Genomic DNA, 19,052 nt, shown 5'->3' with positions numbered 1-19,052 from the left:
CGAAGACTGCTACTATAGCGTTTACCTGTCTTTCCGCCCAGCGAAAAAATTTTTAGGCTTCTGCCATTGCCGCTTTGCTCCTTGTTCGGCCCTAGCGGCTTACTTACGCCACTGCTGTCAAGTCGTCCGACAGAATTAACATGGGCAGATCACAAAGAATGTGTTCGTTGAAAATAGCTCTTAATTCAAGAAAGCTTATTGCAGACAAGTTTCCCAGCTTGACCTTTTTCCTATGGAAATACTTCCCTTGGAAAAACTGCTCCCCAGCCTCGGAGATCTGCATGCATGGAAACCAGGATCTAATCGTGGATCTCAAACCATCATCCTTCTAGGAAGTTAGACCGTGCAGACACCACAGGAGCGATATCCTGGCTATTAGGATTATATTCCGGTGCATGTGCAGGTGAGACCCGGACCACATTTCCAACTGGTCCCGTGAAAACCACTCTGGCATCTGACCTGCTCACCGAACAGGCCTCTTAGGCCGCACCCGTCTTCTTCATTAACGGAACATATTGATGGATTGTCACTGCAAATCTGATCTGACTCTGGATCCTCAGACCTCTTTCCACAGGAAAACACAGAACCTCAACTGTTCAGTATCTACTCTGATACCCACCTCCGACATCCGCGTCATTGGGAACAACAGCCATTCCCCTGTGTTGAAGAACAGTCAGAGAGAAACAACAATTTGCACCACTTGTTTCTTGACCTCGCCGTAATCAGGAGAGCGTCTCAGTACAAAATAACAATGGCTCTAACTATTGAAAGAATACCATCCTACTGCCAACATTCCGGTGAAATGGCAAAGACAATCCTGGATATCAACCCAGGCAGGCTGAATGCTGAGAAAAACGCATTTAAACCCTTTTTCTACCTTTATGTGCTGGAGCTCCCTGGCCTGAGATTCCATCCTGTAGTTCAACTTTGTAAGAAGAAGTCCGTGTTTCTTTTTTTTAACAGGGACGGCAGGACAATGCCCTGAACCTGACGCAACTCTGGTATGGCGTCGCGTACTACCTCCCCTTCCAGAGGAGAATCGGTAAGATCTATTTGAGAAATCAGTGAGGGGAATCATCTGTAAACTCCAGTATGACCCCCCTTTGGATTCTATTATTAACTCTCAGGTCCAGGTCCATTCCTGGACTTACGGAAGATTATTAGACGTGTTCCCACTGGAGTGGGCTCCAGCCAGATAGACCCAGCGACATGCGGTGGATGTGGTAGTAACAGAAGACAATATTCGCTTCTGCGAACCTGACAAGGCTGCAGAGCTCTTACCTTTTCACCTTCCACTATCTGCACAGAAAAGGAAAAAAGAACGTTATCGAACCGGTTAAAATGACTGCATCCCACAAAAGAATGCGTCACCAACCGTTGTGAGGGAATCTAACTCACGAAGGTAGACTTACCAGTGGTATCCGCCGAGAGTGACTTAACTGAGGCATCCCCAAACAGCGGTCACACCGTCACAGGGAAAAAACTCCAGTATCTCTCGGAGTCAGCCTCAGTATTCCTCCGGCCACACCTACTGCAGACGCACGGCAGCCTGCCGCAATGTTATAGAGAAGAACCAACATAAGAAACATCCCCTCTCTCTCTGGGGTAATTTTATTGGATGCCAAGGTAACCGACCATTTCTGAAAACAAGCACTCCCCCATGCGTATGTAATGCCAATATCATCAAAGCATATAATTAAAATATCACTTAGCTTCCTGTATACGATCCTTTGTGACAGGGCCCCGTGCTAACCAGGAGTTGGCTATCACCGTATTCTATCCGCAGCAGGAAAAGAATAAACACTCTGACTCCTCATGAGGATCTGAGACCAACTCGTCACGGCCGACCTAGAGCTTTATCAACAGAGCGACCAGCACATGAGAAGGAATACTTTTACTTCAGCATTCATTAGAAATCGTAATATGAATATACATATTGTAATACACATATACACACATATTCCATAAATATATATATATATATATATATAACATACATATAAGCGGATTGTCCGGAACCGTCGGGTCCCTAGTGACATAAATGTGTTCTGATTGTGTATGACCATGTACTGAATGCCCCAGTTGTGGATCTAACCAGGAAACCTTATGGTCGACAGAAAACCTAGTATTCGTCGACAGCAGGGAGTAGTAACCAGGCAAAATAACATTCTTGCGACCCCAAGGGGTCCGAGGGAAGTATACATATATAATTTTAATCTCACTTCCACCCAAATACTACCATGTCTGTGCTCGAGATACAGGCCCATGGAACCGTACCATACATATACATATATATATATATATATATATATATATATATATATATATACAGGTATAAGGCAGTTACAGCATGTTAATTTACACCCAGTAATAACAGTTGGTGCCGACAGGGTCACCCACATACTACTGTGTCTCCCCTACAGTGATTACTTTTGAAAAGCATACAACAACCGACCTGCTGACACTGCATCTACTGAGACAAGTATCAACAGGAGTCGGCGATGCCGACAAAGAGATTCCCATAGCTATTTGCGACATAGCACTCACACATGTCGACACATGTGCACTAAAAAGCTATAGTGGGTATATCCAACAGGGAAAACACAGACATATATGCACAACACAATGATTACATGCCCATTATCTAAGTTTATTGTGCTGTATTTGATTCTATATTGCACTAATCACTGTGCCCCCCCTTCGTTTAAACTGTACACATTGCTTTGGTGGGGGCCGTGGAGAAAATGGCGCTGTATCATGTTATGAGGGCTAAGCCACGCCCCTTCTCGGCGCGCTTCAGCCCCACTATTATTTTAGACTTTTATGCTGGCAGGGGTCTGTATACAGTGCCTATGCACTGTATACAAGTTTAGCCAGGCTTAATGGAGAGGTATATTGCTGCCCAGGGCGCCACCCCTGCGCCCTTGTAAAGTCATTGGTGTGTCGGAGCGATGGTGTGCAGCGCGACCGTTGCGCGGTACCTCTGAGACTCTGAAGTCTTCTGCAATCACTGAAGTCTTTTGTTCTTCTCATACTCACCCGGCTTCTTTCTTCTGGCTTCTGTGAGGGGGGTGACGGCGCGGCTCCGGGAACAAGCAGCTAGGCGCACCAAGTGATCGAACCCTCTGGAGCTAATGGTGTCCAGTAGCCTAAGAAGCAGAGCCCTTAACTCAGAAGAAGTAGGTCTGACTTCTCTCCCCTCAGTCCCACGAAGCAGAGAGCCTGTAGCAAGCAGGTCTTTCTGAAAATAGAAAACCTAACATAAGAGTCTTTCAGGGAAACTCAGTAGAGCTCCCCTAGTGTGTGTCCAGTCTCTCCTGGGCACAGAATCTAACTGAGGTTTGGAGGAGGGGCATAGAGGGAGGAGTCAGTTCACACCAATTCAAAGTCTTATAGTGTGCCCATGTCTCCTGCGGATCCCGTCTATACCCCATGGTCCTTACGGAGTCCCCAGCATCCTCTAGGAAGTTTGAGAAAACTGTGGTATTAGTATTGTTCTCTGCTAAGTAGATCACTCTGAGGAAGCCCCCCCATGAACCGAGACAGTTATATATAATCATAACAAGTATTTAGGAATCAGTCTTATGGTGCCCATACACTTGTGTGATGAACTGCCAAAGTGATTACCATGCAATCATGATGTATGAGATATACCAGAGTGTGTGGGAAGGAGACTGGTCAGATCTCTGGGCTGGTAACACACAGTGACATGATGTGAGGGGGAGAGCAGGAGTATAATAGGAGCTGATTACTCCTGATGTATGAGATACACCAGGGAGTGTGAGGAGGAGACTGGTCAGATCTCGGGGCTGGTAACACACAGTGACATGATGTGATTCCTGATGTATGAGATACACCAGAGACTGTGGGAAGGATACTGGTCAAATCTCTGGGCTGGTAACACACAGTGATATGATGTGAGGGGGAGAGCAGGAGTATAATAGGGGCTGATGGCTCCTGATGTATGAGATACACCAGATAGTGTAATGGAGGAGACTGGTCAGATCTCTGGGCTGGTAACACACAGTGACATGATGTGAGGGGAGAGCAGGAGTATAATAGAGGCTGACGGCACCTGATGTATGAGATACACCAGAGAGTGTGGGGAGAACACTGGTCAGATCTCTGGGCTGGTAACACACAGTGAGAAGATGTGAGGGGAGAGCAGGAGTATAATAGGGGCTGATGACTCCTGATGTATGAGATACACCAGAGAGTGAGAGGAGGAGACTAGTCAGATCTATGGGCTGGTAACACACAGTGACATGATGTGAGGGGGAGAGCAGGAGTATAATAGGGGCTGATGGCTCCTGATGTATGAGATACACCAGAGAGTGTGGGGAAAACACTGGTCAGATCTCTGGGCTGGTAACACACAGTGACAAGATGTGAGGGGGAGAGCAGGAGTATAATAGGGGCTGATGATTCCTGATGTATGAGATACACCAGAGAGTGTGGGGGGGGAGACTGGTCAGATCTCGGGGCTGGTAACACACAGTGACATGATGTGAGGGAGAACAGGAGTATAATAGGAGCTACTGATTCCTGATGTATGAGATACACCAGAGAGTGTGGGGAGGAGACTGGTCAGATCTCTGGGCTGGTAACACACAGTGACAGGATGTGAGGTGGAGTGCAGGAGTATAATAGGGGCTGATGGCACCTGATGTATGAGATACACCAGAGGGTGTGGGAAGGATACTGGTCAAATCTCTGGACTGGTAACACACAGTGATATGATGTGAGGGGGAGAGCAGGAGTATAATAGGGGCTGATGGCTCCTGATGTATGAGATACACCAGAGAGAGTGGGGAGGAGACTGGTCAGATCTCTGGGCTGGTAACACACAGTGACATGATGTGAGGGGGAGAGCAGGAGTATAATAGGGGCTGATGGCTCCTGATGTATGAGATATACCAGAGAGTGTGGGAAGGATACTGGTCAAATCTCTGGGCTGGTAACACACAGTGATATGATGTGAGGGGGAGAGCAGGAGTATAATAGGGGCTGATGGCTCCTGATGTATGAGATACACCAGAGAGAGTGGGGAGGAGACTGGTCAGATCTCTGAGCTGGTAACACACAGTGACATGATGTGAGGGAGAGAGCAGGAGTATAATAGGGACTGATGGTTCCTGATGTATGAGATATACCAGAGTGTGTGGGAAGGAGACTGGTCAGATCTCTGGGCTGGTAACACACAGTGACATGATGTGAGGGGGAGAGCAGGAGTATAATAGGAGCTGATGACTCCTGATGTATGAGATACACCAGAGACTGTGGGGAGGAGACTGGTCAGATCTCTGGTCTGGTAACACACAGTGACAGGATGTGAGGTGGAGTGCAGGAGTATAATAGGGGCTGATGGCACCTGATGTATGAGATACACCAGAGAGTGTGGGAAGGATACTGGTCAAATCTCTGGGCTGGTAACACACAGTGATATGATGTGAGGGGGAGAGCAGGAGTATAATAGGGGCTGATGGCTCCTGATGTATGAGATACACCAGATAGTGTAATGGAGGAGACTGGTCAGATCTCTGGGCTGGTAACACACAGTGACATGATGTGAGGGGAGAGCAGGAGTATAATAGAGGCTGACGGCACCTGATGTATGAGATACACCAGAGAGTGTGGGGAGAACACTGGTCAGATCTCTGGGCTGGTAACACACAGTGAGAAGATGTGAGGGGAGAGCAGGAGTATAATAGGGGCTGATGACTCCTGATGTATGAGATACACCAGAGAGTGAGAGGAGGAGACTAGTCAGATCTATGGGCTGGTAACACACAGTGACATGATGTGAGGGGGAGAGCAGGAGTATAATAGGGGCTGATGGCTCCTGATGTATGAGATACACCAGAGAGTGTGGGGAAAACACTGGTCAGATCTCTGGGCTGGTAACACACAGTGACAAGATGTGAGGGGGAGAGCAGGAGTATAATAGGGGCTGATGATTCCTGATGTATGAGATACACCAGAGAGTGTGGGGGGGAGACTGGTCAGATCTCGGGGCTGGTAACACACAGTGACATGATGTGAGGGAGAACAGGAGTATAATAGGAGCTACTGATTCCTGATGTATGAGATACACCAGAGAGTGTGGGGAGGAGACTGGTCAGATCTCTGGGCTGGTAACACACAGTGACAGGATGTGAGGTGGAGTGCAGGAGTATAATAGGGGCTGATGGCACCTGATGTATGAGATACACCAGAGGGTGTGGGAAGGATACTGGTCAAATCTCTGGGCTGGTAACACACAGTGATATGATGTGAGGGGGAGAGCAGGAGTATAATAGGGGCTGATGGCTCCTGATGTATGAGATACACCAGAGAGAGTGGGGAGGAGACTGGTCAGATCTCTGGGCTGGTAACACACAGTGACATGATGTGAGGGGGAGAGCAGGAGTATAATAGGGGCTGATGGCTCCTGATGTATGAGATATACCAGAGAGTGTGGGAAGGATACTGGTCAAATCTCTGGGCTGGTAACACACAGTGATATGATGTGAGGGGGAGAGCAGGAGTATAATAGGGGCTGATGGCTCAGAGAGAGTGGGGAGGAGACTGGTCAGATCTCTGGGCTGGTAACACACAGTGACATGATGTGAGGGGGAGAGCAGGAGTATAATAGGGGCTGATGGCTCCTGATGTATGAGATACACCAGATAGTGTAATGGAGGAGACTGGTCAGATCTCTGGGCTGGTAACACACAGAGACATGATGTGAGGGGGAGAGCAGGAGTATAATAGGGGCTGATGTCTACTGATGTATGAGATACACCAGAGTGTGGGTAGGAGACTGGTCAGATCTCTGGGCTGGTAACACAGTGACATGATATGAGGAGGAGAGCAGGAGTAGAATAGGGGCTGATGGCTCCTCATGTATGAGATACAGCAGAGAGTGTGGGGAGGAGACTGGTCAGATCTCTGGGCTGGTAAGAAACAGTGACATGATGTGAGGGGAGAACAGGAGTATAATAGGAGCTGATGATTCCTGATGTATTAGATACACCAGAGAGTGTGGGGAGGAGACTGGTCAGATCTCCGGGCTGGTAACACACAGTGACATGATGTGAGCGAGAGAGCAGGAGTATAATAGGGGCTTATGGCTCCTGACTCCCCCACTGGGCAGATATATTTCCCTCATTGTACTGACAGAGGACGGTGTAGGATAACAGATTAGTGCAGTGACTGAGCAAGGAGAATGTAATTTTTTTCTTTAATAAGTGATCACTACTCACTTGTGCTTATATCTGAAGGGATTTTCTCCTCCTTACACTGCTGATCACCTCTCACATACGTCTCTTCTTCTCCCTCTATATCTTCTGCCTTCATATCAGTCACATACGTCTCTTCTTCTCCCTCTACATCTTCTGCCTTCATATCAGTCACATACGTCTCTTCTTCTCCCTCTATATCTTCTGCCTTCATATCAGTCACATACGTCTCTTCTTTTCCCTGTATATCTTCTGCTTTCATGTCAGTCACATACGTCTCTTCTTCTCTCTCTGTATTTTCTTTCTTAATATTAGTTAGACCTTCTCCCTTTATAACCCCCAAAAAAACAAGAAAATAACCCTTGAATACAGTCAAATTAAACAGCTCCTCTACAGATCATATAGTGACAGTCACATTGGTATATTGGGGAGACCCTAAATCCCACCTACCTGATCCTCCTGTGGGGTCCTGTGATTCTCCTCTGTACAATCCTGGGAATACAGAGGACGGGGACATCTCTCTGGGGTATCTTTGTTACTGGGTCCATCTGTAGGAGACACACAGTGACTGAGTACAGTGTATATATGTGATTATCAGATGATGTATATATAGGGGCCCCCATACCTGCTCTCCCCTGTACAATACATGACAGTCTCCTCTTACCCAGTGATGTGACGGGCCGGTGATTCTCCATCATCACGTCCTTGTAGAGATCCCTGTTTTCCTCTATATACTCCCCCTCCTGCATGGAGACATAGACAGTGACATCCTAACACCTTATAGGAACCTGACACACACAGTGATACAGTCATCACCCAGACCCATACCCTGGTGTTACTGTATAATGCCCCATTCCCAGCAGTCACCTCTCCAGTCATCACCCAGACACGTCCCCTGGTGTTACTGTATAATGTCCCATTCCCAGCAGTCACCTCTCCAGTCATCACCCAGACACGTCCCCTGGTGTTACTGTATAATGTCCCATTCCCAGCAGTCACCTATCCTGTCATTACCCAGACACATCCCCTGGTGTTACTGTATAATGCCGCACTCCCAGCAGTCACCTCTCCAGTCATCACCCAGACACATCCCCTGGTGTTACTGTATAATGTCCCATTCCCAGCAGTCACCTCTCCAGTCATCCCCCAGACACATCCCCTGGTGTTACTGTATAATGTCCCATTCCCAGCAGTCACCTCTCCAGTCATCACCCAGACACATCCCCTGGTGTTACTGTATAATGTGCCATTCCCAGCAGTCACCTCTCCAGTCATCACCCAGACACGTCCCCTGGTGTTACTGTATAATGCCCCATTCCCAGCAGTCACCTATCCTGTCATTACCCAGACACATCCCCTGGTGTTACTGTATAATGTCCCATTCCCAGCAGTCACCTCTCCAGTCATCACCCAGACACATCCCCTGGTGTTACTGTATAATGTCCCATTCCCAGCAGTCACCTCTCCAGTCATCACCCAGACACGTACCCTGGTGTTACTGTATAACGTCCCATTCCCAGCAGTCACCTCTCCAGTCATCACCCGGACACATCCCCTGGTGTTACTGTATAATGCCCCATTCCCAGCAGTCACCTATCCTGTCATTACCCAGACACATCCCCTGGTGTTACTGTATAACGTCCCATTCCCAGCAGTCACCTCTCCAGTCATCACCCGGACACGTCCCCTGGTGTTACTGTATAATGTCCCATTCCCAGCAGTCACCTCTCCAGTCATCACCCGGACACGTCCCCTGGTGTTACTGTATAATGTCCCATTCCCAGCAGTCACCTCTCCAGTCATCACCCAGACACGTCCCCTGGTGTTACTGTATAATGTCCCATTCCCAGAAGTCACCTCTCCAGTCATCACCCAGACACATCCCCTGGTGTTACTGTATAATGTCCCATTCCCAGCAGTCATCTCTCCAGTCATCACCAGACACATCCCTGGTGTTACTGTATAATGCCCCATTCCCAGAAGTCACCTCTCCACTCATCACCCAGACACATCCCGTGGTGTTACTGTATAATGCCACATTATGTGACGTCTGATTGCTGCACTGTATTAATTTACATCGCATAAGATAATAAGAGTTATGGTAGAACCAACCTTTGTTAACTCTTTTTCTTCAAAGTTCGTAGGGTCCACAGGGATACCATGGGGTGGTAGAGGACTGGACACAAACAGTTAAGGCTTTCATCTCCCAGGATGCACTGGTCCCTCTCCCCTATACTCCACCCCCCGCCAGAGGCCTAGTCAGTATATTGAACAAGCCCTAAGGCAGTTGCAGGCAGAGGAGAAGGAAGAATGGTACACCCAAGATACACACTCACCGTAGAGGAGAACTTAGTGACCAAAAAGAAAGTCCTAGAGAAGCTACTGTAGGTGCGTCAGGGTGGGTGCCCTGTGGACCCTATGGACTTCGAAGAAAAAGAGTTAAAAAAAGGTAGGTTTTACCATAACTCTTATTTTCTTCTTCAGGGTCCATAGGGATCCACAGGGATACCATGGGGATATCCCAAAGCAGTTTCCCCTAAGGGTGGGAACGAGGCTGAGAAAGGCAGCATCCTAAGAGGGGAATGTATCGAAGGTGTAGAACATGAGAAAGGTGGACCACATTCCCGCTCTGGACAACTTTTCGAGTGGAATGAGCCTTGAGCACACTAGGAACAGGGAGATCCGTTTCTGTGTATGCCTGAATATTGGTTAATTCGAAACCAAGATCCAAAGTCTGCTTGTTAGCAGTTCAACCTTTCCTGTGAAAAACTGTACAAAAGAAAAAGAGCATCAGATTTAAGTATAGACTTAGTTCGTTTGGAGACTGAACGGCTGGAACCACAATCTCTTCATTGATATGAAATTTGTAGATCACCTTAGGAAGGTATCCAGAAATAATCCTAAGTACAGCTCTGTCTGAATGAAAAATCAAAAAAGCAGAGCGACACGAAAGTGCCGCTAAATCAGACACTCTGCGAGCAGAGGCACTAGACACTAGGAAGAGGGTCTTTACCGTCAGCCACTTTAAGTCCACAGAGTCCAATGGTTCAAATGGAGCTGCTTGTAATGCCTGTAGAGCCAAAGACAAGTCCCACGGAGCCACCGGAGGGACAAACGGAGGTTGAATGCGGAGGACCACCTGAAAGAAAGTTCTGATATCCGGTAGGGAACCAACTTTTACTGGACCCATACAGACAGGGCAGATACATATACGCTGAGGGATGCTAGGCGAAGACCAATCCTGCTTGAAAGAAGGCAAGAACTCTTGCAACTCTTAAAGTAGAAGGATTGTAGCTCCTGGATGAGCACCACTGGAAGTAGGTTTGCCAAATCCTGTAAAACTCTTGACCACTGTCTTCTCATACCAACACTATAATCCCCAGGTCTCCAGGGCACAGCCCTTTCTTGGTTCTCAACCTACCTATCAAATCGCTCTTTCAGACTTCATTTCTCTGACTCCACCGCAAGGCTCAGTCTTAGGTCCTCTGCTTTTCTCAACCTAATCAGCTCCTTTGGATTTCAGTATCATCTGTATGCGCATGATACTCAAATCCATCTATCCTCCCCTGATTTGTCTCTATCTGTATTGGGCCGTGTCAATGAATGCCTTTCTGCTATCTTGGATGACATCTCGCCACCTCAAACTTAATATTTCCAAAACAGAATTATAACACTGTTGATAACTCAACAATCAAGCCTATCCCACAAGCTCGCTGCCTAGGTGTCATTCTTGACTCTGAAATGTCCTTTGGGGGTCATTCCGAGTTGTTCGCTCGTTGACGATTTTCGCGACGGAGAGATTAAGGCAAAAATGCGCATGCGCATGGTTCGCAGTGCGCATGCGGTTAGTATTTTAGCACAAAACTTAGTAGATTTACTCACGCCCGAACGAAGATTTTTCGTCGTTCAAGTGATCGTAGCGTGATTGACAGGAAGTGGGTGTTTCTGTGCGGAAATTGGCCGTTTTCTGGTAGTGTGCGGAAAAACGCAGGCGTGCCAGGGAAAAACGCGGGAGTGTCTGGAAAAACGGGGGAGTGGCTGGCCGGACGCTGGGCGTGTGTGTGACGTCAAACCAGGAACGAAACTGACTGAACTGATCGCTATTTGTGAGTAAGTCTCGAGCTACTCAGAAACTGCTAAGAAATTTATTTTCGCTATTCTGCGAATCTTTCGTTTGCAATTCTGCTAAGCTAAGATACACTCCCAGAGGGCGGCGGCTTAGCGTGTGCAATGCTGCTAAAAGACGCAAGCGAGCGAACAACTCGGAATCGCCCCCTTTGTTCCCCACATTCAATCGGTCTCAAGATCATGTTACACACATCTAAGAAACATATCCAAAATACGACCATATCTTACACAAACTCTAATCCATGCTCTCGTTATCTCCTGCATTGATTACTGTAATAGTCTCCTGACTGGTCTTCCCAAACATAGGCCCTCACCACTACAATCCATTCTGAATGCAGCTGCGAGGCTAATCTTCCTCACTAGATGTTCATTGTCTGAAGACCAGCTCTGTCAGTCCCTCCACTGGTTACCGGTATTCTACAAGGCTATTAACCAAAGTGCACCAACATACATCTCTTCACTCATCTCAAAATATTTCCCTACCCGACCTCTCCGCTCTAGTGTTCACGTCAGGCTTTTTTTAGCAGGGCGCCGAGCCCTGACCCGTTTTTTAAGGGCAAAATCCGCCCTGCCCTTCCTGCGGCACCCTGCTAAAACTACGGGATGCTTCATGCTCTCCCAGCATGTATAGATGCTGTGTGCATCCCTTCGCACTATGGGAGAGCGCATGGGGGAAGCCCAGCACCTCCGTAGGCGCTAGGTACGCCCCCAATAGTGATGCCACCAGCCACCCACACCCCCTTTAGTGATGTCTGTGGGGGTCGCACTGCCCACTCTAATGACTGTTTAAACCTTGCCCCCTATTTGCATAGCCACGCCCCATTTCCAGGCGCGAGCTCGGCGCTCTGCACAAGATCTGCGTCTCTCATCCACACGCATTACTTGCTCCCAATTAAAATTACAGGCTTTTATCCGTGCGGCACCCACTCTGTGGAATGCCCTCCCACGCACAATAAGATTCACCTCTAGTCTCCAAACCTTCAAACATTCCCTGAAAACTCACCTCTTTAGACAAGCTTATCAAATTACAAACCCACCCACATAACCTTTAATGCCTCCCTGTCTACTTACATCCCCTCTGTACAGTCCTCTCATATTTTATCTTTCTTCACTTAACACATCTTCCTTGACCAACATTGCTGGGTGATCATATCATACATCCCATTAAGAGCCTTTGCAATCTGGTGGACCATTATGCAATAGGTAGCATCTATCCTTTCGTATCAATGCCTATTTCCCTATAGATTGTAAGCTTGCGAGCAGGGCCTTCCTACCTCTATGTCTGTCTGTTTTTACCCAATTGTAAAGCAGCACGGAATATGCTGTGCTATATAAGAAACGTAATAAATAATAGATCATTGCTGTAGCAAGCTTGTGGGCTTTATACACTGTCTGGACAACCGTGCCCGAGAAGCCCTAGACTTTAAAAGGGATGTCTCAAGAGCAACGCCAAGCCAGGTCTTCGTTAACAGATCTCGCCGTAGAGGAAGTCTGAGAGGAGTGTCGACTGGCAGACCCTGCAGGTCTGCAAACCAAGGATGCCTCGGCCAGTCTGTAGCTATGCGCAGCATTGTGCCTCCTTCCTGCTTGAACTTGCAAAGCATTCTTGGAAGGTGTGGGATTGGAAGAAAATGTATGCCAGACTGAAGTTCCACCGCACCACCACATAGATGCCTGCAGCATCCCTGGTCCTGGGCCTGCATACTGGAAGTTTGTGGTTGTGGCGAGATGCCATGAGATCCACCTCTGGTTGGCCCCACTTGTCCACTAGATCCTGAAAGACTTCTGGATGTAGAGGCCACTCTACTGAGTGGATGCCCTGTCGTCTTAAGAAGTCTGCTTCCCAGTTGAGGACTCCTGGGATAAACACTGCCGATATTGCTGGGAGTTGAAGTTCTGCCCAAGAGAGGATATGCACCACCTCTCTTATGGTGGCTAGACTTTGCGTGCCTCCCTGATGGTTGAGGTAGGCTACTGTAGTTGCATTGTCGGATTGGACCTAATCTGGTCAGCCTTAAAGAAGGTCCTGTGCCAGACTGAGCACTACGTACACTGCCCTGAGTTCCACTCTGTTGATCGGCAGGCAACTCTCGGGAACTGTCCATTGCCCCTGAAAGGACTGTTGACTGCACTGCACCCCACCAGCAGAGGCTGGCTTCTGTGGTGAGCAGTGCCCAGTTCAAGATCTAAAAGGGATGTCCCTTGTCCAAGTGGGACATCTGTAGTCACCACAAGAGTGAAAGTCTAACCTCGAGTGTCAACACCATTGTCTGAGTTAGAAGATGATGCTGTCCGGTATTGCAGAGGTCTGGAGTGAAACTGTGTGTACTCCACCATGTTGAAGGTGGAGACCATGGACACCAGGACCTGCATGGCTAAGTGGATGGACACCCGCTGAGGTCGAAGAAAACTGTGCAGATGAGGGTGGAGTGTGGTTATCTTGTCTTTTCTTGCTGGCAGAAAAATTCTCTGAGCCGGAGAATCTAGGATGGCTACCAGATGTAATATCCTTTGGGACGTAGAAAGGGAGGACTTCATCCAATTGATCTACCTGTATGGCAGTAGGAAGGCACAAGTCAGACTGAGATGTTGTTGCAAAACCTCTAGAGACTGAACCAAGATGAGTAGGATGTCTAGGTATGGGAAAAATAAGATTTTAAACCTACCGGTAAAACTTTTTCTCCTAGTCCGTAGAGGATGCTGGGGACTCCGTAAGGACCATGGGGTATAGACGGGCTCCGCAGGAGACATGGGCACTATAAAGAACTTTTAGTATGGGTGTACACTGGCTCCTCCCTCTATGCCCCTCCTCCAGACCTCAGTTAGAGAACTGTGCCCAGAGGAGATGGACAATGCGAGGAAAGGATTTTGTTAATCCAAGGGCGAGATTCATACCAGCCCACACCAAGCATACCATATAACCTGGAAACATGCAACCAGTTAACAGTATAAACAAAAACAGCATCAGTCAAAGACCGATTCCCACTGTAACATAACCCTTATGTATGCATTCAACTATATACAAGTCTTGCAGAGTAAGTCCGCACTGGGACGGACGCCCAGCATCCTCTACGGCAGGGGTGGGGAACCTTTTTTCCACCGAGGGCCATTCGGATATTTATAAAATCCTTCGGGGGCCATACAAAAATTCTCAACTTAAAAAATGACCCTGCCCCCCCAGTAGGTCTGCCCCTTAGAGGTGCTGTGTGTGCGCGCCGGAGGCGCGCACGCGCCAAAAAAATGGGTGTGGCCAGTTAAAATGGGACGTGATACACATATGACCCCAATAGTGCGGTGCCAGATCCACAATTGCCCCCACAATGCCAGGTATACAAATGCCCCCCACAGTTCCAGGTATACAAATGCCCCTCACAGTGCCAGGTATACAGATGCCCCCACAGTGCCAGGTGTACAAATGCCCCCCACAGTGCCAGGTATACAGATGCCCCCACAGTGCCAGGTGTACAAATGCCCCCCACAGTGCCAGGTATACAGAATCCCCCACAGTGCCAGGTATACAAATGCCCCCCACAGTGCCAGGTATACAAATGCCCCCCACAGTGCCAGGTATACAGATGACCCCACAGTGCCAGGTATACAGATGCCCCTCACAGTGCCAGGTATACAGATGCCCCTCACAGTGCCAGGTGTACAAATGCCCCCCACAGTGCCAGGTATACAAATGCCCTCACAGTGCCAGGTATACAAATGCCCCCCACAGTGCCAAGTATACAAATGCCCCCCACAGTGCCAGGTATACAGATGCCCCCACAGTGCCAGGTATACAGATGCCCCCACAGTGCCAGGTGTACAAATGCCCCCCACAGTGCCAGGTATACAGATGCCCCCACAGTGCCAGGTATACAAATGCCCTCCACAGTGCCAGGTATACAGATGCCCCCACAGTGCCAGGTATACAAATGCCCCTCACAGTGACAGGTATACAGATGCCCCCACAGTGCCAGGTATACAGATGCCCCCACAGTGCCAGTTATGCAGATGCCCCCACAGTGCCAGGTATACAAATGCCCCCCACAGTGACAGGTATACAAATGCCCCCCACAGTGACAGGTATACAAATGCCCCCCACAGTGCCAGGTATACAGATGTCCCCACAGTGCCAGGTATGCAGATGCCCCCACAGTGCCAGGTATACAGATGCACCCCACAGTGCCAGGTATACAAATGCCTCCCACAGTGCCAGGTATGCAGATGCCCTCCCCTCCGTGCTGCTTACCTTGGGACACGGAGCGCACGGCTGTCGGGTCAGGGCAGGGAGGAGAGCGCGGCTATGTCAGGCTGCGGCGGCGTGTACTACTTCAAACCAGCCGCCGGTTCGAGAGCCAATCAGAGCTCGCGGACCGGCAGCCGCGGCTCCTGATTGGCTGCTGGTCCGCGAGCTCTGATTGGCTCACGGACCGGCGGCTGGTTTGAAGTAATACACGCCGCCGCAGCCGCCCGAGAGCCGCGCTCTCCTCCGTCAGTCCATCTCCCTGTTCTAACAGCTGAGACGCGCTGCCGCCGGACTGAGCGGCAGCGTGTCTCACTGACACCAACTGGTGGGCCGGACCAAACGGCTTCGCGGGCCGTATACGGCCCGCGGGCCGGAGGTTCCCCACCCCTGCTCTACGGACTAGGAGAAAAAGATTTACCGGTAGGTTTAAAATCTTATTTTCTCTTACGTCCTAGAGGATGCTGGGGACTCCGTAAAGACCATGGGGTTTATATCAAAGCTCCAAACCGAGCGGGAGAGTGCGGATGACTCTGTAGCACCGATTGAGCAAACGCGAGGTCCTCATCAGCCACGGTATCAAACTTGTAGAATTTTGCAAAAGTGTTTGAACCCGACCAAGTAGCTGCTCGGCATAACTGCAAAGGCGAGACGCCTCGGGCAGCTACCCAAGAAGAACCCACCTTCCTAGTGGAATGGGCCTTTACCGAATTTGGCAACTGCAATCCAGCCATAGAATAAGCCTGCTGAATCGTGTTACAGATCCAGCGAGCAATAGTCTACTTTGACGCAGGCGCGCCAATCTTGTTGGCTGCATACAGGACAAACATAGTCTCTGTTTTCCTAACCCTAGCCGTCCTGGCTACATAAACCTTTAGAGCCCTGACTACATCGAGGGACTTGGAGTCCTCCAAGTCACTCGTAGTTACAGGCACCACAATAGGTTGGTTCATATTAAATGAAGACACCACCTTAGGTAAAAATTGAGGATGAGTCCTCAATTCTGCTCTATCCACATGAAAAATCAAGTAGGGGCTCTTGTGAGACAAGGCCGCCAATTCTGACACCCGCCTTGCCGAAGCCAAGGCCAATAACATGACCACCTTCCAGGTGAGAAATTCCAACTCAACCGTTTGAAGGGGTTTGAACCAGTGTGATTTAAGGAACTGTAACACCCCGTTCACGTCCCATGGTGCCACTGGGGGCACAAAAGGAGGCTGGATGTGCAGCACTCTCTTCACAAAAGTTTGGACTTCTGGGAGAGAAGCCAATTCCTTCTGAAAGAATATAGATAGGGCCGAAATCTGTACCTTAATGGAGCCTAACTTTAGGCCCATATCTACACCTGTCTGTAGGAAGTGGAGAAAACGGCCCAGATGGAAATCTTCCGTAGAAGCATTCTTGGTTTCACACCAAGAGACATATTTCCTCCAAATACGGTGATAATGTTTCGCCGTCACCTCCTTCCTAGCCTTTATTAGAGTAGCTATGACCTCCTCCGGAATACCTTTCCCAGCTAGGATCCGGTGTTCAACCGCCATGCCGTCAAACGCAACTGCGGTAAGTCTTGGAACACGCAGGGTCCCTGCTGCAAGGTCCTCCCTGAGAGGAAGAGGCCAAGGATCTTCTGTGAGCATTTCCTGAAGATCTGAGTACCAGGCCCTTCGAGGCCAATCTGGAACAATGAGAATTGTCTGTACTCTTTTTTTGTCTTATGATCCTCAAAATCTTTGCGATGAGAGGAAGAGGAGGAAACACATCGACCGACTGAAACACCCATGGTGTTACCAGGGCGTCTACTGCTATTGCCTGAGGGTCCCGGGACCTGGCACAATACCTCCGAAGCTTCTTGTTGAGTTGTGACACCATCATGTCCACCTGAGGAACTCCCCAGAGACCCATTATCTCTGCAAAGACTTCTTGATGAAGTCCCCACTCTCCCGGATGGAGATCGTGTCTGCTGAGGAAGTCTGCTTCCCAGTTGTCCACTCCCGGAATGAAGACAGCTGACAGAGCGCTTACGTGACTTTCCGCCCAGCGAAGAATACTGGTGGCTTCCGCCATCACGACTCTGCTCCTTGTCCTGCCTTAGCGGTTCACATGAGCCATGGCTGTGACATTGTCTGATTGAATCAGAACCAGTAGGTTGCGAAGAAGAATCTCCGCTTGTCGAAGGCCGTTGTATATGGCCCTTAATTCCAGCACGTTGATGTGCAGACAGGACTCCTGGCTTGACCATAGTCCCTGAAAATGTTTTCCTTGGGTGACTGCTCCCCATCCTCGGAGGCTCGCGTCCATGGTCACCAGAACCCAATTCTGAATGCCGAACCTGCGACCCTCTATAAGGTGAGCACTTTGCAGCCACCATAGAAGAGACACCCTGACCCTGGGGGACAGTGTTATTTTCTGATGTATTTGTAGATGGGACCCGGACCACTTGTCTAGAAGGTCCCACTGAAAAGTCCTCACATGAAACCTGCCGAAGGGAATGGCCTCGTAGGTTGCCACCATTTTTCCCAGAACTCGAGTGCATTGATGAACTGACACTCTTTTTGGCTTTAGCAGGTCTCTGACCATGTTCTGGTGGTCCTGGGCTTTTTACGATGGGAGAAAAACCTTCTTTAGTTCCGTGTCCAGAATCATGCCTAGGAACGATAGTCGAGTTGTTGGAACCAATTGCGACTTTGGCAGATTGAGAATCCAACCGTGCTGTTGGAGCACTCTCAGGGTGAACGACACGTTCTTCAGCAATTGATCTCTTGATCTCGCCTTTATCAGGAGAAGTATGGGATAATTGTGACTCCCTGCCTGCGCAGGATCACCATCATTTCTGCCATTACCTTGGTGAAAATCCTCGGGGCCTTGGAAAGCCCAAACGGCAACGTCTGAAACTGGTAATGACAATCCTGTACAGCGAATCTCAGGTACTCCTGATGAGAGGGCTAAATGGGGACATGAAGGTAAGCATCCTTTATGTCCAGCGACACCATAAAATCCCCCCCGTCCAGGCTGGATATTACAGCTCGGAGCAATTCCATCTTGAATTTGAATCTTTTCAAGTACAGGTTTAGGGATTTTAGATTTAAAATGGGTCTAACTGAACCATCCGGCTTCGGGACCACAAACAGGTTCAAATAATATGCTTTTCCCTGTTGGACCAGGGGAACCCTGACAATCACTTGCTGTTGACACAGCATTTGAATTGCAGATAACACTACTTCCCTCTCTGGGGAAGAAGTTGTTAAGGCCGACTTGAAAAAACGGCACGGGGGCACTTCCTCGAATTCCAGCTTGTAGCCCTGGGAAACAATTTCCATCGCCCAAGGATCCACGTCTGACTGAATCCAGACTTGGCTGAAGAGTCGACGGCATGCCCCCACCGGTGCAGACTCCGGTAGGGGAGCCCCAGCGTCATGCAGTGGACGTAGTAGAAGCCGGGGAGGATTTCTGCTCCAGGGAACCAGCTGAAGCAG

General features: G+C 49.0%; 1 protein-coding gene across 1 annotated transcript in view; it reads right to left on the bottom strand.

Moving 5' to 3' along the window:
- Window positions 1–19,052, bottom strand: part of LOC135057005 (zinc finger protein OZF-like) — a 48,287-nt gene that overhangs the window by 14,978 nt on the left and 14,257 nt on the right. The window contains exons 2-4 of the mRNA XM_063962861.1: window positions 7,885–7,963; window positions 7,671–7,768; window positions 7,245–7,548 (exon numbers count right to left, since the gene is read on the bottom strand). Coding sequence (XP_063818931.1) covers window positions 7,245–7,548; window positions 7,671–7,768; window positions 7,885–7,918 — 436 coding nt within the window. The 5' untranslated portion in view covers window positions 7,919–7,963. The remainder of the gene's footprint in view (window positions 1–7,244; window positions 7,549–7,670; window positions 7,769–7,884; window positions 7,964–19,052) is intronic.

The sequence above is a fragment of the Pseudophryne corroboree genome, chromosome 3 (assembly GCF_028390025.1).
Source record: "Pseudophryne corroboree isolate aPseCor3 chromosome 3, aPseCor3.hap2, whole genome shotgun sequence".
NCBI lineage: Eukaryota > Metazoa > Chordata > Amphibia > Anura > Myobatrachidae > Pseudophryne > Pseudophryne corroboree.
The sequence above is the reverse complement of the archived record's forward strand: the minus strand, read 5'-3'. Positions and strand labels throughout refer to the sequence as shown.